At 39.3% G+C, this 26,439-nt stretch overlaps 1 protein-coding gene across 1 annotated transcript in view; it reads left to right on the top strand.

The window, feature by feature from the left end:
* The window catches only part of LOC122652080 (regulator of nonsense transcripts UPF2), a 54,450-nt gene that overhangs the window by 9,475 nt on the left and 18,536 nt on the right, over nucleotides 1-26,439 (top strand). Inside the window, exons 5-9 of the mRNA XM_043845750.1 lie at nucleotides 5,850-6,194; nucleotides 12,593-12,697; nucleotides 12,908-13,035; nucleotides 18,823-18,999; nucleotides 19,165-19,246. Of these exons, the coding sequence (XP_043701685.1) occupies nucleotides 5,850-6,194; nucleotides 12,593-12,697; nucleotides 12,908-13,035; nucleotides 18,823-18,999; nucleotides 19,165-19,246 (837 nt within the window). The remainder of the gene's footprint in view (nucleotides 1-5,849; nucleotides 6,195-12,592; nucleotides 12,698-12,907; nucleotides 13,036-18,822; nucleotides 19,000-19,164; nucleotides 19,247-26,439) is intronic.

The raw sequence follows: 26,439 nt of genomic DNA, 5'->3' as shown, positions 1-26,439 counted from the left end.
TATAATAGAAGGGAAATTACAAATAGAAAGGGGAACTCCTAATCAGATTAGGAATTCCTAATCATGATAGGATTCCAAGTTACAATAGGAAAAGAACTAGAACTAACAGCTCAAAGTAGAATTAGGACTTGACATAATTAGAAACTCGGACTCCAACTAGGACTAGGAAAATAGAAGATACACATATCAACCAAATCACTGTTCACGTGAACAGTACTTCTCAACACTCCCCCTCAAGTTGGATTATACAAATAAGTAAAGAAAGAAGATCCAGCTTGAACTAAAGAAATAAGTACTCCTAATAATGCCAACACTCCCCCTCAAGTTGACGCATACAAGGTACTAATGCCCAACTTGAACAAAAATGGGAAGAAATTAAGTTGCAGCAGAATCCAGCTTTAAGACGAATGCAACTCCCAAATAAACCTTCAAGAACTTGAAAAATAGTTGATCTTCAAAACCTGGACAGATCAGCAAATCGAGACTGGAATTTCTTCCAAAAAAAAGGTAGCTTTCAACGATCTTCAATAGCTAACCAGTGATGAATCTCAGATTGTCATAGTGACATAAAATCTTGAAGTTAAATAATTAGAGCAGCAAGCAGCGGAAACAAACTGAATCAGGCAGCGGAAAAAACTGTATCAACCCAACTGAAAGTCCTCAAATGGGCAACAACCAAATATCTTCAATACTCTTCAATCTCCCCTTTACGGCAAACTCAACCCAATAACGAAGGATACCCAATGGCAATGGTGGAAACTCTGATCTTCTATGTTTTGCACCAAGTGTTCCTCCAAGTTCTGCTTTCTGCAATGGCTGCAGGTATACTGTACATAATCCCCCCCTCAGGTGTAGTACACGTGGACATAACAGAGATGATGTAAGAGATAGGGCAAAAATATAATATTCCAGAATTTTCCAAAGGGGCTATGGGTAATTAAAAAGGAAGAAATGGTAAAATTGTAATTTACCAGAAGTTTCCAAAGGTGTTATGGGTAAATACCAAAGGTAAGGGATATGAAGGGAATTAGAATTATTGAAAGGGAACGGTCTTGTAAAAAAAAAAGGATGGCATGGCTGTAATTTGGTGGAAATCCATTTTTAAATACAATCCAAGCCAAGGAAAAACTGATAATAAACCAGAATTTTTAAGGGTCAATTGGGTAGTCAAATAGGGGAATGGCAGTTTGGTATATCACCAGTATCTCAATAATTTCTAATCTCCCCCTCAAAACAAACTCCAACCTCAATATCATTTAAGTACCAATTTGCCAAAAAACAAATTGATGTGATCTGGGCCCACAAAAGCAATAATATGGCATATATGTATACCCAATGGCAATTCTGTAATTACATCATGCAATCTCCAATTGATGTGGAATCCGGGTCAAAATACCCAATTTCGTTCGAGATGGACCCATCCAAGTATACAATAGGCAATAACAAGAGGAAATGGCAGAATTGTAATTCAAGGGAAATCCATATATACGCAAGGCCAAATTTAAGGGAGTGGCAATCTTGTAATAAACGAGAATTTGCAAGAGGCTCTTGGGTAAATAAATATGGGAATGGCATAGTCGTAATTAAGGTGAAATCCAATTAGCACAAGCAAAGGCAAAAGGGTAAAATTGGAAGATAGGATAAAATATGGATATTATGGGATAAGGGAAGATGATAAGGGTATAAAAGGAAACAAAGCAACTAATGCATGATAGACTCGTGGGACATTAGTGATATAATGGTAAAGATGTAAATAGACATGAAAAGGAAGGGTAATAATTAGGGTAGGGTAATAGGAGCATTAAATACCAAATAGGGGAGAATGAACCGAGTAAGAGAAGTCCATTGTCTTCAACCTCAAGGCTCCAAACAGCAGCGGAAACCACAGAAGAAGAGGAACCAGCGGCAGTGGTAGCTCGACTTCAACCTTACGAAACCCAGCCACAACTCCAAAACTCTCCTCCTCGCAACCGAGAAAAAGATCAGGCGGAGACGGTTAAGTTGTGCAAGCTACAGTCTCCAATAAATCGTGACAGCAATCGATCAAGAGCAACCGATAGCAACCACAGCATCAAATCGATTCAGCAACAACGACAATCGATTCAACAATAAAAGAAGATACCCTAAGCAAGCCCTTCAATCTCCAGATGGAAGGAATAAACAGCAGCAATCAACCACGATGGCAGCATATCTATAACAGAAAAATCCGATAGTTGAGAAACATAGCAGCAATTCCACATGTAGCAGAACGTTTTCGACTTTGGTGTCTGATTCTGTCGAACCAGAGAGGAAGAATTAAGGAGGCGCTGCGAGGAAGAAAGGGCTACACAACTTCGATGGACGCGACAATGCGAGGGAGCCAGGCGGGGAGTTGAATCGCGAGAAGATTCGGAAACACGTATGTATTTTATTTTTTTTCTGCTTCTCGATTTCTCACTGCACTTCTCCTTTCTCTGTCTCGTACTCTGTCTATTCTCTGCACTTTTCTTTTTTTTTTTTTTTGGTTCGGTTATGGCGGAACCAAGGAAGTGGGTGACGGTGGGTTGGGGATTATGCTCAGGGAATCGATCAGGTATGATTTTTCATACAAATCTTCGTTGAAATCAGTATATGAAACCCTAGTTCTTCTTCTATGAACTAGGGTTTCGTTATTCAAACTAGAAACCCAAAACGACTCTCAAAACAGCTTTTACAGAGAGAACCAGGTACTGGTTAATGCTCTGATACCATGTAGAAAACCTAGGCCCTGTAACAAGTAACTTGAGAGAAGAGAAAAAAGAGAGAATGAGAGAATAATAACTTGTTATTTTTATTGATAGGAAAGCCCCTCTATTATAAATAGAGGGGAAATTACAAATAGAAAGGGGAACTCCTAATCAGATTAGGAATTCCTAATCATGATAGGATTCTAAGTTACAATAGAAAAAGAACTAGAACTAACAACTCAAAGCAGAATTAGGACTTGACATAATTAGAAACTCGGACTCCAACTAGGACTAGGAAAATAGAAGATACACATATCAACCAAATAACAGTGTCATGTGAACAGTACTTCTCAACAATATGTTTGTTGGGTAGGATTCAGTGTACAGGAATTTCCTCCTGAAATCTTAGGTTTATTGAAGACCTGGGTGAGGGTCTGGATTGATGCACGAGGAATTTCTCCACTGCTGGTTTTGTTTCAGGTGAGAGGTTGAAGAAGCTGATTCCTTTATTTCCAACTAGGGACATCTTATTTCTAATTTTCTCAAAGCCCCTACTTTTTAAACTTCTGTTTATCACCATTCTCGTTTTTAATTACAGATTAGTTCCTTCTCTTCAAATCTTATTGACCATTCTGTCTCAGTTTCTGTTTTCTTATGCAAAAGGGTCCTGAACTTGTCTGAAACTTATAAATTGTCATTCTTTAAATTTGAGTTTTATCATTCATAGTGGGCCCATACTGACCAAAATCAGGGTTTTGGAACCTAGGTCACATAGTTTTTTTGGTGTTTAAACTCGCTCAGCCACCGATCTAAAAGAGCTTTGAAGGGGTTAACCTGAGGAGAGTTTCACCAACTTTTGTCAAGAGCACTCAGACTTCCAATCTTCCATAGCATAAGGGCAAAGGAATAAGAGATGATACATTAGATTCTGCATCCCTCAAATATGGCAGCCAAAGATTAGGAAGGTTGTGTCCTCTGGTTATCAGATTGTCTACTGTTAATATCTTCCATTCTGCTGCTGGGCATTCTAAAATATCAAATTTTTGTTTGTCACAGCTTCGACCAAAGCATATTCCGAAGGATATCTGAGACTGTTTCCTTGGACCAAACAGATTTTATTACGACTTTACAGAAAGATATCTGACTTTGCTTTTCCATACCCTTCTGATATCGTCTACTATCAATAGAAGCCCCTCTCAGCAGACACATAAAGGCTTTAGTTGATTCTGTTCCCGTTCAATTAAACTTCTTTGAGAAGTTGGGGGGCAAGTTCTGGCCAATTCATTGCCTGACAAATAAATGATGTCAACGTTTGAAATTTCATGCAAAATGTGTAAATTAGCAAGAAACTTTATCTTTCCCTAGGGATTGAGATCTGTCGGAAGAATTAGCAAAATTGCTGAAACTTGAGCAAAACCTGTTGATATTCGTATTCTGTTTCCCCAGGGTTTGGAATCACACCGCTATTCGAAATTTCAGAAGTTGCAAATAATCAGCCACCTCAGTATCCTTGTCTGGTGCAGTGGAGAACAGGATGGAAAATTCCTGCATCAAAGATTGATTACTGCCCCAATATCCTTTCAAAATGGTGTCATAGCTATTGCCCACTTTGCTTCTACTATCCAGATGCCAAAATATATAATCAGTCACTTGAGCTTGCTTGTCTCTTGCAACAGCATAAGCAAGAATGCTAACAGGGGGAAGGCCAAACAAAGGGAATTTTGAATCATGGGTAGATCGCAAGGAAAAAATTTCAGTCTAAAGCCTGAAAGAAAAATACAAGCTGAAATTAAAGCACCATGCTCAATAAAAAACATACAATAGTGAGAAGATTATTCCCAATGGTGCTGAATGTGATTGGTTAGAGTAAATCTTAGAAACCAGAGCATTTGTCAATGGCACCCTTAAGAAAGCATGGGCAAACATTGTTCTCTTTCAACAAACCAAGTTGTAGAAAAGCGATTCTTAGATGGGCTAGAAGATTTTCGTCCAGTAGGGATGAAAAGTGGCACGTAGAAATTTTATCAGGTACAACCGGTAGTTAAATGGTCTCGGGATAATCATTGGAATTGCTAGAAGATTTATTGGGGTGTAACCATGGTTTGAGGTATCGGATCAGATCGGCCGATATTGGCTGGATCGGTTCGGTATCGGTCGAGGCCAATCCCGAGATTTGACCGATACAACAAGGTGTGACTGGATCGCCCAACTCGGTTGGATCGGCCGATCCGATCCGATCCGATCCTTGACTGATCCAATTGAATATTTTTTTATTTTTTCAAAGTTTTTAAGTTTTTTATATTATCTTGACCAATACTGACCCATACCAACTGATTTTGACCGATCCGATCCAGATAATATCGGTCGATCCGATCCCGAGATCACAACATCCTCCAGCTTTGGCCGATACATGACCCGATGCAAAAAAAAAAAGATTTTGGGGGGTTTTTCACTTTTTTGACCGATCCTGACCTATTTGGACCGATTCGATCCAGATCCGGAAAGGTTTCGGCCATGACTGAGCCCGAGTCCAATACCTGGATTTTGAACCTTGGGTGTAACACAGTCTCCCTCACTGACAAACACAGAGTATGACTTCACTTTATTTGTTCCTTGTTATATTGTAATTCTTTAATCAAATGAGGAGAAAGAAGAAGAGTAGATTCTGCTAATAGATGGTAGATGTGAAATAGATGATAACTCTAGTGTGCCTGCCATTGGTTTACATTCTTCTTGTAGGAGATAATCATCCTTTTTTTTCGAATTGAAAAATATTAGTACGGGAGACCTCAGAAACAGGTTTTACATCTACAATTTAATTGAGATTCGCTCACTTTTTGTGCAAGTGAGCTACTTCTCTCCTGTTAATGTGTTGAGGGAAGAGTAACTTCAACCGCCTAATAACTTTTTCCCCCTTGGAACTAAGGTGAAAAAGTGAACCATCTAGAAGGGTGTTGATCGTGTTTGTCAGATGGTGACACGAGCGGATTGAACAGTCATGTAGGATTTTATGAGAATCCACATTACATTTCAGATGAACTGCATCTAGTGACTTGTTGCATGAACCTCTAATGGCTGTGGATCTGTAAGTTTTATTTGTCTTTGCTTATCTGCCGCTTTTTCTTACTTCTCTTTGTTATGTAGATATGTTCATTGCTTCATCAAAGGTACAAAGACTTCTCCCCTAGCCTGATTCAAGGCCTTTTGAAAGTCTTCTTTCCTGGAAAATCTGGGGATGAGCCAGATGCTGATAGGAGCTTGAAGGCTATGAAGAAGCGCAGCACTTTGAAACTCCTCCTTGAACTTTACTTTGTTGGAGTTATAGAAGAGACCAGCATTTTCGTCAACATCATTAAGGACCTTACCAGCTTGGAGCATTTAAAGGACCGAGACACGACTCAGACGAATCTAACTCTTCTTTCCAGTTTTGCTCGACAGGGAAGAGTTTTGCTTGGACTTCCTCTTTCAGGACAGGAGATTCTCGAAGAGGTACAATATTTTGTTTGTGTAATTCATAATTGAAAGGTAGCAGTGTGTAGATATTATATTATTTTGGTTAATCTTTCACTATTTTCTTTTTGTGGCTTCTCTCCAGAAAAATTTATTCAGTTGATTCTTTGAGTTGGGTGTCTTGTCATCATTTTTCTGTTGAAATCTTGATTAGCAGTGCAATTGAAATTGGCATATTACGAGTTACAAATCTTTCTTCTTGCTGTTTATTTGTTGGAATGGTCATGTGCCTTTTTTAGTTAATTTGATTTTGATCTTAAATGTGAGTATAATACTTATGTTATTTCTGTTCGAATTAAAATTCCTTGCCCCCTTGGGGCCCCCTTTGTTGTTTCTTTTCCTTTTGGTAATGAATATATAATTCACCCGAAAAAAAATTTCCTTCTCTGAATTTTCACTTGTATTTTGGTTATTTTCTGAAACTCGCTAGCTTGGATCAATGTGAATATAAGACTCCCAGTGTACTGCTGAGACCTGGTGGTGCGATCCCAGGGTTCAAAAACCCTGTTTGAGTTTGCTATGGACCCAATCAAGTGTGCAATAGCCAAATTTTAAAGAATAATGGCTGTTCTGTAAATAAATTGAAGTTTCAACGGAGGGTGACAATTTGTAATTATAGAGATCAGGCAAGCCCTTAAAAGTAATGCTAACAGAGTGGGGACTGGGGATCATGCGAAGAATTAAGTTTAACGAGGGAGGGCAGTGGCAGTTCTGGAAGCTAACTTAAGGTGGGGAATACTTAAAGATAAACTTGGAATGTAAGGGCTTAGTTGTAAATAACTTTAAATCAGTCTTTTAAAAAGATAAGAAGAACTAACCTTCTTCTTCAACTTACCACAGGAACAAAGGGGTGGAGGAGCAGACTTCAGTTCTCTCGACAGAATTCTCTCCTTCAAAGGTCTTCCAGTCTGAAATTTTGGGAATGGGAACCAAACCCCAAGGCCTCTCAAAAGCAATAAGTAATGGAAGACTAGAACCTGAATAGGTCTAATCCCAGGCAGGATCAAATAGAAAATCTCCAAAGAACAAGAAAGAGAACAATGGGAACTAAAAATAAGGGAAACAAGAGAACAATGGAAACTCAAATGAGGGAATAGTTTCCTTGGTTGAAGTAACAAATAAAAAAAAGCACAAATTTGTAACCTGTTGAAGTAGCAATGATCTTGATGTGAAAGTCTTCAAGAAATTGACGTGACAAACTGACAATTAATTGAAAGAAATCCCAGCAGCTTGTAGCACTCTTGAACTCGATTTGAACAAAATTAGGATTTGGATTCAATAACCGATGGAAGGGGGATGAGGGGAAGGGAATCACTATCTCAGCTTGGGCATCTCACCCAACCTATCTTAGGATTTTCACAAAGGCTAAAGCCAATATATCATTAATCAAATTCGTGTACAATGCTGACCTCCCTTAGAAACTTATATAGGAGACTCAAAAATAGACTTAGGGGACACTAAAAAGGAAAGGCCTAACCCTATCATTAACTAATAAGGTAACTTGAATTGACTAAGAAAGTGAAATAATTAAGAAAACAGACTCAAAATAGGACTCTAACTAAACTAGGGAAGCAAATCCCGTTTTCCTACTTTCTACCCATAATTTAGGCTCATTAAATTGGCCAATTACAAAATAAACCCATGGGATCAAAGTCCCAATACATATATGACCCAACCGAAAGCTTATTTCCACCAAAATATGCCCTAAGTGACTTATCGTCTCCCCTGCTTGAAAAAATTTCGTCCTCGAATTTTCAAAAATGGAGGAATCAACTTTGTGTGATGAACATTCAACCCATAATAGTACTCAGGCAGGTCGTGGATGTTAGGAATGTAATCTTCAAGGCATGGAACGTTCTCTTCAAAGAACTCTTGTGGCATGACGAACTCTACGTGCTCAACTTTGTAATCAATAGTCATGTCCATGGGGTCTTCTACAGTTGTGTTTGCAACCTTCTCTGTTTCAAACTCTTCAATGTACGCCTCGACTTTCGAAACATCAAGAACTGGCTCTTCCATGATGACAGAAATTGTTGGAACTTCCACATTAATCTCATAGATGTCATTGTTAGCATCAAGGGTGTTTTCACACTCTTGTCCTTCAAGGGCAGTATTAACAGCCCATTCACCTCCAAGCTGTGGTTCACACACCATCATCTCCGGAATGGATTCAATGGCTGTGATCACTGAGTCTGCCTTCCCTCTTTGCAGACAGAATTTTGCCTAATGACCATCATCTAACTGTGGAGTGAATCTTTTTGCATTAACCTGCTGAGATATTGTATTTAATTGTTGCTTCATCGACTTCATCTCATCAGTTAAACCTTTAAACATATCAGCCAGTTGTTGAAGAGTAATTTGGTCGCCTGTAGGGTTAGTACCTGGTGTGCCCATAGCTCTGATTCTAAATAATGTAAGACTAGAACCTGAATAGGTCTAATCCCACTCAAATAGAGAATCTCCAAAGAACAAGAAAGAGAACAATGGGAACTAAAAATAAGGGAAATAAGAGAACAATGGAAACTCAAATGAGGGAACAATTTCCTTGGTTGAAGTAACAAATAAAAAAAACCACAAATTTGTAACCTGTTGAAGCAGCAATGATCTTAATGAGAGTCTTCAAGAAATCGATGTGAGAATCAATTGAAAGAAATCCCAGCAGCTTGTAGCACTCTTGAACTCGATTTGAACAAAAATAGGGTTTATGTTCAATAACCGATGGAAGGGGATGGGAGGAAGGGAATCACTATCTCAGCTTGGGCATCTCACCCAACCTATCTCAGGATTTTCACAAAGGCTAAAGCCAATATTTCATTAATCAAATTCGTGTACAATGCTGGCCTCCCTTAGAAACTTATATAGAAGACTCAAAAATAGACTTAGGGGACACTAAAAAGGAAAGGCCTAACCCTATCATTAACTAATAAGGTAAACCTAAATTGACTAAGAAAGTGAAATTATAAAGAAAGCAGACTCAAAATAGGACTCTAACTAAACTAGTGAAGTAAATCCCGTTTTCTTACTTTCTACCCATACTTTAGGTTCATTAAATTGGCCAATTACAAAATAAACCCATGGGATCAAAGTCCCAATACGTATATGACCCAACCCAAAGCTTATTTCCACTAAAATAAGCCCCAAGTGACTTATCTACATCAATAAGTTATCAGCTGAAAGACCAAGCAGCAGAGTAACTATGAAGGTCTGAAACCAGACTTAGTGGTAGGACTCAGGTCAGTTCTAAGTTTTGGTTAGAGTCTCGCAACAGAGGAAGACTTAGGAGATAGGACTTAAGGGCTTTAATTGTCTATTCTAGAGCTTCTTCCACCGCAAATCTTGGGGAGAAAAAAGAAGGAATGAGGGAGGTTGAACTTGCTACAAATGGGATTGTTGTGCTGTTAGAACAGGACACTGAGACTGACCGAGGTGAGTGAGTAACAGCAAATATGGAAGAAGGAGAGAGGGTCTCGCTGGAAATGGGGAGAAGAAGAGATGAGAGAAGGGGGTTTGCACAAGCAGCCAAAAGCCACGCAGGCTTCTTCAAAACCAAATTCACTATTTCATTCTCAATTCTAAAAATCCATCATAGGTACAAGCTATATACAAAGATGAAAACCCAACTAACAAAGGAAACCTATTTATTTAACTATGGGCTGATTTGGAAAATAAATCTATTCTCCTACGTATCTCACTCTAAGGGCTGATTTGGTATGATTTCGATTTCAATTTCAGATAATCTCATGAAATTATCTACAGTGCAGGCCTTCAAACCTTCATAGACTTTCCTCAGTCGCAGATGTTATCCTCTCTAATGATTGGGCTTCCCCTCCATCCCCTCAGCTTGCATTCATCTGGAATGCCCTCTCTTTTATTGTTAGAATGCGTGCTGGGTTCGAGAGATTTTGTTGCTTGGACGCCTTCTTCCTCCGGTATTTTCAGCTCTAAATGCGCGTGGAACCTCATCAAATTTTGGGGGGCTTATCTCTCCATTTCGCAAGATTGTTTGGTTCAAGGGCCACATCCCTTGCCATAGCTTATGTGTTTGGCGTGCTCTTTCCTACTACCTCCCAACACAGTCATTCCTCATCCATCGTCAGATCCAAGTCTCCCCAGCTTGTTGTCTTTGCTGGAAGCCTGGAACGACACCAAGTGTTGATCACTTATTTTTTGAATGCTCATTTTCTTACTCCATTTGGTCTGGGGTTTTGAGTAAATGCTGCTCTAGAAGAAGAAGTATCTCCCTTTCCAGGGAGAGTGGATTTGGGTTGACATGACTTATGGGGGAAAATCTCTTTGTGATAGAATTGGCAAGCTGGCTTTCGGAGCTACTATTCTGCATATTTGGATGGAGCACAGTCTTAGGTGATGGACTACCAACTCAAGATCCTTTCATCAAATTTGAGATTCCATCTCTTTTGAAGTTTGTTCCAAAATTTCTAGCCTCTCCTCTTCTTGTGTATACTCCACAAGGAATAGGCATATTGTTGTATCCTAGGGTCTTCCTTCTTTGGTTCCCCCCCCCCCCCCCCCAGGAGGGTGTGCTAGCCCCATATATTGTAGGATGTCTTTCTTTCTTTCCCCCAAATTTGGGGTTTTCCCTCTTCTTTCTTTCTTTTGTAATGAATAGTTATTCACCACAAAATAAAAAATAAAAAAAATCATGAAATAGTCACCAAATAGATTTTTGGTCAAGAAATTGAAATAGTTTTGGTTGTATTAAAAATCTTAAATATTACAAGAATAAGAAATACATTTGGTAATTCAATTTGTGAGAATAGATTCTCTTTCATAATTGAATATATTTCTTTGGGAGAGGGTTACCCACACCTCTAGTATGGGAAAATATCCCATACCACACCAATGGTGGCATGGGAAACATTGTCATCCACATGAGGCCCGCATGGTTAAAGGAGGAGAGAGAAAATAATAAAAAACCCATGTGAGAGGGCATACAGTACATGACAAAAAAATTTGTTCAAACACGAGTTCATCTATGATATTCTTTAATAAAATGTACCAAAAAGATATATGAGAATAAAAAACACAATAGACACTATGTGTTCATCCTCAGTCACGATAAGCTTTCTCGATTTGATTTGCAATTTCTATATGATATGCTTCCCATTGCTGTTGCTCCATGTAACCCACCACATTTGCAATGTTCACAACCTCTTCATTATCAATATCACAATCGTTGTCTTCACTTTCATCATCAAATTCTCCTCTCTCTGCTTTTAAAAAAATCCAATCTGATGCCGTTTACTTTCTAATAAAGTTGTGAATGGTTACACAGGCAATCACCATCCAAACTTGTGTCTAGAAACTACACTGAGACATCATCTTTAGAATGGGAAAACACATCTTTAAGACGCCAAATGCTCTCTCAATAACTGTTCTCAATGAAGGACTGGAAATCCCTGTTTCCGAAACATAAGGTGGAAGAGGGGGGGGGGGGGTTGTAATCTTTTTGGTCTCAGAAGAAGGGAAAACAGAAAGGGGGTGGTTGTTGTTTTGTTCAAGAAGCAAGAGAAGGCCGGTAAGGAACTCTGTGACCCAGAAGGAAGATGTGGTTTCAGTTGGAAGGAATCAGAGACTACATGAAGAAATAGTTTCTTTAAAACCCTTAGAATTCATCAGGGGAGAAAGTAACACGGCATCTGAGTCACTTTTCAGAACTAAGTGAGTCCCCCCCCCCCCCTGAGGGTGGTTGGAAGGAGTTGAGGCAAAAATAAATTTAGTAGAGAAACAAGATTGTTGAAACTCGAAACTAACTATTACAGTAAAAGATGAGTTTCTGGTTAATGGAATAAGGTAATAATCTGCTCAAGTGGCAGGAAACTGCTCATAGAACATGGTTAGTCAAATGATGGGAAGGTGGTTGGGAGATGTGCATTGCAATGGTGATCTAGTCATTCCTTTGGGTTGGAGCTGCTTTTGTTGTGGTGACGGAAAGGACTTACAGAAATTCTGTCATAGTGGATCGATTAATGTTAACTATTTCCTCTTCATACTCTTTAGTGTGTCATTATTTCCCTGTAAATATTCTGTAGCCTTTGAATTTTGAATCACTGGGTTTTTCTTCTGAAGATTTGTGTTAACATAGGATTGCAGCTTAATGCTGTTACTGTTACAGTAGCTCTTAAGGCAGTTACAAAGGCACCAACTTGTTGCTGGCATTGTTTTTGTCATTGAATTTAGAAACATTTGCTGTTCTGTTTCTAGCCTTGGTTTCTTTGCTAAGTTTAACTGCAGTTTGTAAGGGCCTTAATGTAACAGCTGTTTAGGTCAACTATATTTTATATATTGTCGTTTTTTGAATATTAAAATAGGTGATGGTTCTTTTCAAGTCTTGGGTTTCTGCTGACACTTCAATGCAGTTTTTTAAGGGCCTCAATATAACAGCGGATCAAAAGAAAATCTTTAGGAAGGCATTCTACACCTACTATGATGCTGCTGCAGAACTCCTCCACTCCGAGCATGCTGTAAGAGTCATGAGCCTTTTGATTATGTTTTTGATTTGAGGTGCTCATTTTGAATTGGTTTTCTTCATTTCTGTTTCAGTGTGGTGATGAGATTGATCATTCTCCATTCATAGAATTCTTATCTGTATTTGTTTTCTTATTTATGTCCACTTATGTTCTCCACATGTATCTGTAAGCAGTGTATTGACTGTTACTTTCTTTACTGGACAGTCACTTCGTCAACTGGAACATGAAAATGCAAAGATTTTAAATGCCAAAGGGGAGCTTAGCGAAGAAAATGCTGCTTCATATGAAAAATTGCGGAAATCCTACGATCAGTTATTCCGTGGTGTTTCATCGTATGTTTCTTCATTGATATTTTCTCTTGATATACTTATGTGAAGATGCCCCAGTTGATTTGAACTCCAGGGATGATTCTGTGTAACCTTTCTGGACTCATCTTTTGGCTTCCCAGCTGCTACATATGAGAGCCTCCTTTTGGCCCTGTTACTTAGAATAAATTTATATTTCATAGCTGTGCATTGCTCGCATATATCTTACATGTATCAGCAGAAACCTTTTATCTCAACTTGGATGCTCTGTAAGAGTGGTGTTAGTGCTGCATGACTTATGTCTTCAATTAACACTTCCGGATATATTTTATAGTCAGCCTACTTTAGACCCATCCATTCTTTGCTGACTAGGGCCAAGGAAGATATTGTGGTGGAGTTCTTAGGTACTAAGCTTGTCCTGCTTGCTGCTTGACTTTGAATCTTGTAAGGAGTTAATTTCATTCCAAAGCTGCCAGCTGACTATGCCGCACAGAGGCTTCATGAGAATCTAGCATTCCTGTTTAGCTGGAAGCATCTTAAGAAAAAATTAAGATTGGAATATCCTTTGCCCATTGCTGGTCTATTCTACCAGTTATATAGCCCCGCGTGCTTTAAGCAAAAGGCATGCTGGAAGTAAGTCCGAGACAGATTCAACTTCCTCATACAAACAGTTTTCTCAGTAGAAATAGATTAGCAATTTTATTAACCTCTGGAATGGCCTTTGAGGTAGGACTTGGGAGGGGTTGTTGGTGTCTGCTTGGGGATCTAGGACTGGAAATGCTGGCAGCTACCTCTGCTATTTTTTTCTTTTTGGGCCCTTTTTGTCTGAGTTCAGTTTTGTTTCTCTTCCTTTTGTTTTTCCTATAATAAATCCTGATGTTGCTTATTAAAAGGGGGAAAAAACTCTTGAAGGGCTATATTATTCGTCCACCAATGAATGATTGATCATCAGGATCTTTTCCTTCACAGCTGTCCAAGGGAAATTTTTTTTACCTCATAACTTCCATATCTTTTGAAACCATGGTGATCCTCAGATGATTTCACTTGTGGGATTTTGGATGCCATGGATTCATCAGAGAGCAAACCGTCTTTATTACCAGACATTGTCCTCTGATCTTGTATTATGTGTCTATCTAGAATTGTAATAAGCAATTCTGCATTGTCCGCAACGACTGCGTTTCCAAGTTATTCTTTTATGTCTTGTATCCAAGATTCCAAGTAATCTTGTTGCCAGTGGTGCAGTCAAGAATGGCTGCTGCCAGGGTCGATTCTGGTTGAATGGAAGGTAAAGAAATAGGCCACGGCTGGAGGGTTTGATGTGGAGAAAGGTAGCAGATGAGAGGGAATGAAAGGAACGATTGTGATGAAGATGGTTAACTTACTTGGTGAATAGTTGATGATGAATGGAACTTGAAATGTATTAAAAACAAATAAGATAGTTTTAGACAACTAGAGTCCCACTAGTGTCTCAGCCATAGGAGTCCCACCTAGGCCACGCTTTAGGAGTCCCACCCAAGCAAGCTTGATAAACTCACAAGCACTCTCAAAGAGAAGACAAGTCTTTTTTTGTTCAAAATCTGGAATGGCTACAGCAGCCTTGCACGAATTCTATTTATAGGGAAAAAGGAGACTTAATAGTCTATTGGATTACATCAAAATAAATTAAGAGACTGTTGGAATTTCAAGACTAAATGGAAATTCCCAACACCTAGAAACTAAACCCAGCAAAACATTAACTACAACTTTCAAACTTCTAACTAGGAAATTTTAAAGACAATTACTACACCTAGGAGCTATCCCCTATACATAGAAAACAAAACCCAATAAACCTAGGAACAATAAACAAGAAACTAGTTACAAGAAATAATAAATTATTCTAGGAAACTGAAAAGTCACTGGACTTTGTTGACTTGTGGGCCCAGAACTTGGCAGTCCCAAGGGTCCACGAAATTGCTGCAAGGGCCAGAGTTAGTTCAGTCCAGGCTGGACAGAAACCTGGGCTGGACTTGAACCTGGGCTTGGCTTGAACTGGCTGAACTTGAACCAGCTAGAACTGGGCTGGGCTTGAACCAGCCGGATGCTCTGTATCAGCCAGAGGAACATTAGAGGGATGTTGAAGAAGTACATGTGAAAGAAGGTCTATGTTTTGGACTTGACTGTATCAGTTCCTGATTTCTCCAACTGTCAACCTTTTGGTTTTCACATCATTGATTTGATGGGGCATTCTCCAGTAATGCCAGCAGTGCAGCAAGGGAAGGGAATTTCCAGTCATTAAGAGCTTCTCTTGAATAAGTAATGTAGAAGGGGTTCAATTAAGAACCACTCTACAGTAGGATCGTTAATAGTTGCAGCAGATCATGAATAACGGAAGCAAATCAGATTTAGGAGGTAAACACCAAAATAGAAGTCAACAAATACTAGGCAATTCAGCGGTGAGAATGGGCTTTAAGGTTGATTGAGTGGAGTAGGCAATGAGGATAATCTTTGCTGAAAGTTTGGTTCTCTTCTGATGGACAGAAGTGGAGATATATGAGTTGGGGATGAAAATAGACGGTTGGTGCTGTAGAACAATCTAGCCAATAGAATAGGTCACAACTGGGATCAAGTGGGATGGTTAGTGGTGTGGATCTATGCTCCAAAACCCAGCAGATTTCGATGGAGGAATATGGAGATATGCAACCTTGAAGTTGCAGCAGGAACTGGGGCAGAACTGAATCCGCAAGGTGTGAATAACCTCCTTATGTTGATCAGCAACAGCAGCAGCACTTCAATTGATGGTAGGTTGACCCAAATCTTCTAAGGGTATCTTCCAATAGTTTATTGCAGTCACAGAAACAGCACAGCAGTATATAATGAACAGGGAAGGGAGGAGAAGAGAAGATAGAAGAAGAAGGGGGTAGGAGATGGGCTTTCTCAGCCCTGGGTCTCTCACCCACAGCTATCCCAGCTGTTGAACAGGGGTTTTACTCCCATAATCGAGTGCAAGAATGCCTCAAAACTTCATTCATTAATTCTCTCGCAATCAATTACAATTTCTGCCTTTATATAGACTGAGGCTAGGCTACAAGAATAGAAAGTAAACATAGCAACTGTTTGGAAAATAGAAAATAATGAAAATAGTTACTAATGGAAATAGAAACTGAATGAAATTAGAAACTTCTAAAGGCTTTTTAACTCAGCCTTCTAAACATGTAAAGATAATCAAATTAGAAACTACCTAATATAAACTGAAAATAGAAACTAAACTATGGCAGCATCAGGATAGAATCTTCCTCCACTTGATGGGACCACAAGATCTTCTAAAAATCAATCCCAAACAAAGCAAATTTTGGCTTTGACATTGTTCACGTGAACAGTCTTTTAGTCTTCAACTTGGGTCTTCTAGAAGGATTCCCATCAAGGCAATATGGGCTGTGACACTGTTCACGTTGAACAGTAATTCCTGACACTTCTCTTCTTCATGCCGATCTACATCAATAAGGCTGTAGACAGCTATATCCGCTTGCATGTTCCAGTAATGCCAGCAGTGCAGCAAGGAAAGGGAATTTCATATCATTAAGAGCTTCTCTTGAATTAGTCCACAGACAGCTATATCCACCTGCATTTTTAAGACCGATGACCTGAGTTCTCTATGGATAGCTGAACTGTATTCACTCTGGGCATAGCCCATTTCCAGCTATCATCCTAATTCCATGAACACCACCATTTCTTTTATAATGTGCTACCAGAGGGCAAGAACACTGTCCAAAAAGACAAAAGAGTGCTTCCAGAAACCCATCCCATGGTTGATAGCAACCTGAAAAGTCCCACATCTATTTGTGCTATCATGTTCTACTTCAGTTCTGCAGCAAGTTATAACTTTCAATGTTGATGTTCCGCAACATTTAGAAGTAGTTGTTCCTTTAAATCCAAGATGCCCATTTCCTTTGGAAGGAAAACATCTAATCCATTTGGTGGTGTTTGAAGATCTCTACCATCATTTCTGAAGAATGGCCAGCTGTAATTACTTTTTTCCTTTCAGCAATAGTAACGAGAACCTCAAGTAAAGACAAAAATTTTGTGGGAATGCTAGTGGTAGAAGTGTTAGAAATGAAGTTGTGATCTTTAGAAAGGCATCCTCCTGTTGCCATGAGTTTGCTTTTTCGTTGGTCGCTGCTTTCCAACCATGTCTTCTTGTAACTAGCTTTAAAGTGAGTCCCAATTAAGTAGAAGGCAGAAATCCCACCCAAAATTGTAAGCAGGAAAGCCAGCTTGTTCCAGTTAAAGGCATCTTGAGTCTCCAAATGCCTGTTTTTTGATTAAGTCTATTATCAAGCCAAGGACCACGTTAAAACATCTCTAAGATTAATCCCCAAGTGCTTCAACATCAGTCAGAGGCAAAGAGAAAAAGTCAGTTCCACAGCTTCAGTTTGCATTGTAAAATTTTTCCGCTTGTTTATGATAACTGACCATGGTCTTCCTTTTAGCGAGGTCTAGAAACCAGGAAGGTGGTACTGAAACTTGACTAAACACCTTGAAGGTATATCTGGGGTATATCAAGGCACTAGTGAAGAAAAATAAGAACACAAAGAAATTGGAAATGGTGACAAGTCAGAAAATCTTTAGTTGATTTTTTTAACAGATTTCAATTGAAATTGACGAAAATGTTTTGCCAAACTCTGGTTCATTTTTCTAATTTCAATTGAAATGTCCAAGAAATTGACTTTTGTATATATTTTGTCAAATTGAAACATAGTTGTCATGGCGTCGCCATATGCCGCCATGGCGTCATATCGCTGGAGAACTGGGCATATCGACTACTGATATGGATGATGTAAGAATATCGACCGATATGGCCTCCATTTCGTCGCCATGGCGCCGCCATGAACGCCATACCACGACATATGGCCATATCGGGCGACATGGTTGTTTCAAATTATAAAACTTAATTTTGTAACAATAATTTTTTTTAACCATTTTTTATTTTAACGTTTTTTCCTAAACATAAAAAAAATTTAAAAAAATCAAATGGAAAACACTAATACATTATTGACTAATACACAATCACATATTCACATGAACAAATTTTTTTTATTTAGATGGGTTGTTTATTAGCTTTATTCACTCAATATAAATTACGTTCTTGTAATTTTTTTTTGTTTTGTTATTTTTGTAGTCACTTTCATATGAATCATATCTCAACTCTGATGATTTTTCAACTTTATTATCAGCAAGACTATTCGTATCAATTATTTGATAATCCATGATTTCATATACACTAATGGATATTACACTTTCATGAATTAAACCATAGTAGATTAGTAGTACACTTTCATGTTAATTTTGTATGTTATAGGGTATATATTATAGGATACTAAATGACATTAAAAATAGAGAAAATAAAAAATAAAACATGGTCGATATGATCGCCATGGCGGGCGACATGTCGATATATCGACATGACACCCCTCCACCGACTTGGATCGCCGTGACGATGTGACAACTATGAATTGAAATGACATAAGGGATTTAAACAAAAAGCCTGAAAATCCAATCGGAATTAAACAAATCTTCCTGGGCTGGGGGAGGTGGATATGATAGTAAAATGTCATATAAATGTAATAGTATAGTATGAGCAGCTATATGATTTGATATTAGTAGATTATTTGTATAGTGCTGCTGGTCTTGTAAAGTGTATTAGAGTCTGGCATTTTTTTATATCATTACTAAAATTTGCATGTTTTATTTATTGTATGAGGTTTCTATTATTCTTTCTAATTAGCAAACTCTCTAATTCCTATTTTCTATTGAGTCTTATGGCTTCTTATTTATCAGTTTAGCAGAAGCACTTGATATGCAACCTCCTGTAATGCCAGAGGATGGTCACACAACCAGGGTTACAAGTGGAGAGGATGCATCATCTCCTGCTTCTGGAAAAGAGTCTTCTGTTCTTGAACCAGTATGGGATGACGAAGATACAAGGGCATTTTATGAATGCTTGCCCGATCTGAGGTTTGTATTGATAGGATTATGTTTAGTAATTGGTAATCATATGCTTTAAGCCCTTAACCTTTGATAAGTATTCTATTGTCTGATGGTCCTTCAGATGGTGATTGGTTGAATGAAATCTCTTAATCATTATTTTCTTGACATGCATTTTATTCTTGTTCTATCCAGAGCATTTGTTCCTGCTGTGTTACTTGGAGAAGCAGAGCCAAAAATGGTCGAGCATTCTCCCAAGACGCAAGATCAACCAATTGTAAGACAGTAAATCCTGGATGCTGTTACCATCTTCTTGCTTTTCACATGTGATAGGGGTAGAACAAGAAAATGAGCCTGTGTTCAGTAGGAGTCGCGAGATTCTGACTACTGGCCACACCAGGTTGGGCATGGACAACCCAGATTGTCCGAGATGGATATACATCCTTGTCAATAATCTGGGTTCAGACCACATACAGGCTGGAAAGAAATGCTTGGTCATGGGGAGTTGTCCAACTTTTGTTAATTTAATTTGTAAAATATTGTTAAGAATATATATAAATTGTAAGTCATGCTCATTGAAATAGTATTCTGCAAGTCCAAAAACACATCTTTGCCTACATTAGTTATAACTTATAAGAGACAAATTAAAATTTTTAGTTAAACCTAAAGCAACTATTACAAATTCTAACTCTGCATGGAACACCTAAAAAACCATCTCTGCCATAACGTAGGAGTGTAGGACACGTATGAAAACCATCTCAACCAACAATTGAAAGTTTGTAGGCTATATAGAACACCCATGGCTTAAGTTGGTTGAGAGATTTAACCATGTACAACATAAGCAAGGCTAATTATATTAGGTTACAGAGTACTTCTGGCTCTTCCAATTTATGTAATGAACAAAGGTTGAGAGGCATAGCCACTTGGAACCCAAGCAAAGCTATAAGTTGACAGGTGGATCTTTAACATGCTGATAAAGGACAATGGATGTGGTCTGTTTCCTCGGTTTCTCCAGTATGGGAGTGTGTCCAAGGCTCTGATGCCTGCTATAAGGTTAATGCATTAGCACTCTGTTTCTGATTTATAAGAATAAGATTTGCAGATTTTACTAATACTAAAGCTCATTTTTTGCTCATAGTTCTGAACTGTTTATTTATATTTTTGTGGGTCACTCTCTGATAGCTGTGGTTCTTGAAGTTTTGCACACTCATATGGGTGTATCTTGTTTTCTAAATCTGCAGTGTCATTTTCCTTTTTGGCAGCAAAGTTGATTCATATTCCATTGTTGTATGGTGTTTCTGTTTGCTTCTTGAATGGGCTGCAAATCGGGCCAGGCAGGGCAGGACCTGGCATATGCTTGGATCAGTCCAGTCTGGGCCAAACTTCACTCCTATTTAAACGTGAAACCTTTTTATAAACATATTATGTAGTATATATAATAGCTTAATATATCTTTATGTCGTAGAGCTTTCCAGAACGGACCAAATATATGCTACTTGGAAGATCGGATTGGGGCAAAATTTTGTGGACACCTGACCCCAAGCGATGCGATCTGTGGGAGGTCAGGGCATGGACTTCCCAATTATGGTTGGGTTACATTAGGGATCAGCCTTAAGCCCTTATCTATTTGCTCTTATCATGGACGACTAAACCAAGAGCATTCAAGACGAGGTCAGTGATGTATGCTCTTCGCTGATGATATCGTGTTGGTGGATGAGACAAAAGCATGGATTAACGCTAAGTTAGAGCTATGGAGGTCAACCTTGGAAACAAGAGGCTTTAAGATTAGTAGAATGAAAACGGAATATATGATGTGTAATTAGTCATACTGTGATGGATACCGACATTGTGCGCATTGAGGAAAGAGGGATACCACAAAGTGACTATTTTAGATATCTGGGGTCAATCATAAATAAAGAAGGTAACATAAGGGATGATGTTTCACAGAGAATTAAAGTGGGATGGATAAAGTGGAGAGGTGCGTCTGGAGTGCTGTGCGACTGACGTATTCCTCTAAAGCTTAAAGAAAGTTCCGTAGGATTGTTGTACCACTGGCTATGATGTATAGGGTGGAATGTTGGGCAATTAAGGAGTGTCATATGGAGAAGGTTTGTGTAGCAGAGATGAGCATGTTAAGATGGATGTGCGGAAAAATTACGAAGGATAAAGTAAGGAATGAACGTATTAGAGTTGATTTGGGAGTTTCCCCGATCAATGATAAGCTCCGAGAGAGTCATTTGCGGTGGTATGGTCATGTCTAATGGAGCTCTAGGGACACCCCAGTAAGGAGTGTTATGATCCTGATTAAAGGAGCTGAAAGAGCTAGGGGCAGTCCTAAAATGACCATAGGAGAAGTTGTGAGGAAGGACATGCATAGTCTAGGTCTTGTTCCAAGTATGACTTCGGATAGAGCCTATTGGAGGGCAAGGATCCATGTAGCCGACCCCATTTAGTTGAGATTCTCCTGACTTGCTGGGTTATGCCTCTTCCCTCTTCCATCTTTCATATTTCCCATCCTTCATTTGTCATTTTCCATTTTTTATTTCACATCTCATTTCCCATCCCTCTTTTCCCATCTCTTCATTCCTTTTTGTTTTTTTAGACCCCAGTTTTCCCTACCTTGTTTTGTTTGGATCCATGCAACCAACCCCATTAAGTTGGGATAAGGCTGAGTTTGTTGTTGTAGTTGTTTGTTTGTAGATCCCTCTCACATGTAAAATTTCCCAAACAGAGTTTGCCAAGTGGATAATTTGACGTTTGAAAATTCAGGACTATGGAGTGGTGCATAGTAGTGGCTGGAGTACTGTAGGGCATGCATGGACGTACATGGGGATCCATGTCAATACACAGGACTACAGGAGGTTATTTTTGTATGAGGCCAAGGTTTAAAGTATGAATGTCAGGTATCGTATCATATCAGAGTCCGTGCCTTTTTGCGCTTATCATCATAGTTGTCATGGTGGCATGGCGGTCCAAGGCGGTGGGGGCCTGTCTAAGCTCTTAGGCGGTAAAGCAGCCGCCTAAGCGGTAAAGGCGGTCTAGTGTTAGGTTTCCCCCTCCCCCCCAAAAAAAACACTCAATACATGATGGCATGATGCATCATAGTATCATACCTTATGTCATTAAAAATTAAATTTAAGCTACCTCAAGTCATCAAAATGAAAAATTATACATGTTACATAAAAATTCAGAATAATCAGACATCAGAAATTAATTAAGAAACTAAAAGACATAGCACAAATGACTAATCAACATTCTCTTATTTAGTAATCAATTAATCACTAATTAGTAATCACCAAGTCCTACATAAAAGCTAACTATTGTGATATCATCATCATTTCATAAAAGACATAGTTGCATAGCATACCTTAACCAGGATGCTACCAAGAAAATGAAAAAATTGAAGAGATGTCAACTGTCAAGAATCAGGATGTTCATGTTGTCCATGACTCTTTGTATCAATCCTGAAAATTAACAATGCAAGTAAGCATGTTAATTGTTAAAAACAATTAATAGAAAAGAAAGAAGAGATGAATCAAATTAAGGGGGGGGGGGAAAGGAAATAAGATGAGTATGAATATTAAAAATACAAGTGGCAAAGACTCAAAATATCCCAGTTTAAGCAGTCAAATACTCAAGAGTCAAGTTAAGTGTCAATTTCAAAGACTCAAAATATCCATATATATCCAAATACAAATGTCAAATGATTTAATCCAAATCATCATCAAGTAAATCAGCAGTTGGTAGTTGATCATGATCTTCATGTTGTTGTTCCATGGAACCACGTGCCCTTTCTCCAAAATCATCTACGACATCCTTGTCGTCATTCACATCTTCCTCTTTTACCATATCTCCATTTGATCCTCAATCATCTTCAACAATAGCCGTTCGGCCCGTGACATCCATCCCTCTATTACGACGTGTGTAGAGGTTGATTGCTCCAGAGGTTGATGTTTGAGCTCTCCTTGATCGGTTTTGGCCTTCAAATGATGTAGATTCCCCTATTGCTCTATCAGCAGCGCCCCATGTGAGATCATCCTAGGGATGAACTAAATAATCCATTGGTTGGCTAACCATCCATCCACTAGTCTAGTCTAGCTCATCAAGCACTAGGGGATCATAATTTCTATTCTCCTTACGCCTTTGTCGAAACCTTTCTTGAAGGCGGCGATTGTATTGAACATAGACTAGATCATTCAAATGTTCATGTTCCAATCTATTCCTCTTCTTGGTGTGAATCTGAATTCAATAGTGGATCCCAATTCATTCTTTTATAAACTAATAACAAAATTAAAAGTCTAAAAATAAAGAAATAAATGTAATCACTAAATACTTACAAAATCAAATGTGCTCCAGGTGCGCTCGTAACCAAAAAAGGTACAACAAAGACCCAGTAAATGCTGTGCAATCATTGAAAGCTCAAAAGTAACACCTCCATGTGTATCCCACCAAAGAACTATAAAGTATAAATATAAGAAAAAATTGGATTAATATATCATACAAAGTAGGTACAAACTACAAACAAAATAACTAAATAATATTAAACAATTAGGCAATTAGCTACTTACTAGGACTCATGGTTGTCCGTTGTCTAATCGCCATACTGCTTGAAAAAGGACCTCGAGCATTTCTATATTCACCAGCCTAATGACATATCTTGTCTTGTAAAGATGGATCAGGCACTAGTCTTGCAGTGACTTGATTAAAAGCCATTTGTAAAGTCTGTCTCATTTGATAATCCCCAATTTCTGTATACTGATAAAACTTTCCAGGATTAAGAAACAATGCAGCAGCATACAATGGGCGCTCTATCTAACACTCCCATCGTCTTTTAACAATATTTATGACTTTCTTCCACAACCTCTCTTTATCCCCAAAATTTTCCTTATTATTTTTTTTAGCCTCTTCCATGGCAACATAGACTTCAAGCAAGACAGGCTTCTCATTAGCATCTACAATCTTCAAAACAACAATAAGTGGTTTTACTGCTCTAATACAGTCTTCCATACCATTCCAAAATGTAGTAGCAAAGACCGTTTCAACCACTTTCTTTCCTGCCTCTATCTTTGCCAAATTAGAATTCTTCCATTCATCAGAAATAAATAAATGTCTCAAGTCATCCTTATGCCTCAATAAGCTCTGGAGTGTCAGAAATGAAGTTGCAAATCTAGTTACAACAGCCCTCATAAGATCTCTCCCATTTGTTCAGGCTCTTATAGCATCTAGAAGGCGTGTGTGTCTGTAGATGAATGTTGTTATTTTCCTAGCCTTCACTATCACCTTCTTGTATGCCTTCAAGTTACCAATATCTTCAAACATAAGGTCAAGGCAATGGGCTGCACTAGGAGTCCAATATAGCCTAGTCCTCTTCTCCGTCAACAATGCACCGGCTGCTTTATAATTGGCAGCATTATTTGTAACAATCTGCACAACATATTCCTCCCCAATATCTTCTACCTTGCTAGCAAGCAATTGAAACAACATATTTGCATCTTGTACATAGCTCGATGCATCAACAGAACCCATAAAGTAAGTTCCCTTCGGCCAGTTGACAAGGAAATTGATCAAATGTCTTCCCTTTTTATCTGTCCACCCATCAAACATGAGTGTGCATCCATATTGCTTCCAATACCCTTCATTGGGTCTTTTTCATCTTTGCAGTTCTCTCCTTTGCCGACTTTAACAACGGCACCCTCGCTTCATGATAAGTAAGGGGCCTATATCCTGACTCATACTGTGCAACTTCAATCATCACCTCAAAACTTCTTACCTTTAGTGCATTGAATGGAATTCCACACTCATAAAGCCAATCTACAATATGATTATCTACTATTTTTTTCTCTTCGGCTGATCTCATCCGGTTCTCTAGTATAGTCTGGTTACAACCTTTAAGCCTCCTGTTAGCAACCACTTGTTCAGGGGTTCGTCCAACATGAGCATCCATGGGACCCCTTACTTGTGGCTGAATTATGGCACACTTCTTTTTCTTTGCAGCTGTCCCAGAGCTTGGAAAAACTTTGGTAGAAGACTGGGACCTACCAGGACCAGACTGAGACTGTATCTGCTCATCAACCTCTACATTTGTCGCTCCTTCCTCCTCCTCATCATCATCCAATATATCTGCTAACTTCTTCTTCCTACTACGCATTAAAGTTGTATTGATCTCCTGAGCAATTGTTGCAGCTGTCTTGGTGCACTTCGCAACATCTCCATATCCAGTTTCAATAAGCGGGAAACTAAAGTCCACAAACACAGAAATGGAGCTCTCTCTTCAACTCCCCTGATGACCACTAAGGCCACGGTGGCTGGAACCTCCGATGGACCCTCTCCTCCGGCAACCTGTGAGTCTCTCTCCTCTGGCAACCTGCATTCTCCGGTAACCTGCCTCTCTTCCCCTGCTGGCAGAATGCCTTCTTCCTCTCCCCCACCAATCCCTGTCCCTCCTCCACTAGTCCCTGACCCTCCTACTGATTCTGGCATCCCTTCTGAACCTCCAAGATGGAGCTCTCTCTTCAACTCCCCCCTCGTCTCCCCTACCTCGACTGAAGGTCTACCCCTTCACTTTGTAGCTCCTGTAGTTGTTGGGTCTACCAAGATTGCTTCTTGCTTCTCTGGTGCTCTGGATGATGAAGCCAAGATCTGGGAATCCTGTTTAGTGGGTCATTTTCTCGGCTCCGGACCCTCCTTACATAATGTTAAAGCCTCTCTAACTCGACAATGGAAATCTCTTGGCAACCTTGACATCTACCTCCTGGATAATGGCTTTTTCATATTCAAGTTCTCTGATGACACAGACAAGAACCGTGTGCTTGAAGGTGGGCCATGGCAAGTTGGCAAGATGCCCCCCATTTTCCTCCGGCAGTGGCATCGACACTGGCAGCTCCGCCGTGTTGACCTATCTTCCATCCCTCTCTGGGTTTCACTCCCTGGTCTCCCCCTCCACTTTTGGTGTACTGATGGCCTCAGTGCAGTGGGATCGGTGCTAGGGAAACTGATGTTCTCGGACATGCGCACTATGAGAAAACTACGCCTCGCTTATGCTCGCATCTGCGTCGAAGTATCTGCAGTTGAACCCCTTCCAACCTTCATCACTGTGAACGATGGTGATGAACACTCGTTCGAACAGGAAGTTCACTTTGGTTGAAAGCCCCCTCACTGCTTGTTCTGCAAGAAATTTGGGCATGACTCAGCCCTTTGTGCTCCTTCAGACCCTTCTCGTCCACCTGAGAATATCCCTGAGCAAAGATCTGAGCACCCTCATCTCTCAGACTCTCTCCATTCCAGAGGTCGCACACGCTTGAGAACTCACTGCCGGCACCGGAATGCCCTTGCAGTCTGGCAAGGCAGTATTCTAGGTTCCCCTCCTTTATCCATCGGTCATAACCGATTTGCAGCTTTAACGGATGACACCCTTACGGACCCTGCCACTTGCACTGAGCAGTTCATCGATTCTGCTATCCCTCGAAGTCG

This window comes from Telopea speciosissima, chromosome 2 (genome assembly GCF_018873765.1).
Source record: "Telopea speciosissima isolate NSW1024214 ecotype Mountain lineage chromosome 2, Tspe_v1, whole genome shotgun sequence".
Taxonomy (NCBI): domain Eukaryota; kingdom Viridiplantae; phylum Streptophyta; class Magnoliopsida; order Proteales; family Proteaceae; genus Telopea; species Telopea speciosissima.
This window is presented reverse-complemented; position numbering and strand designations above follow the sequence as displayed.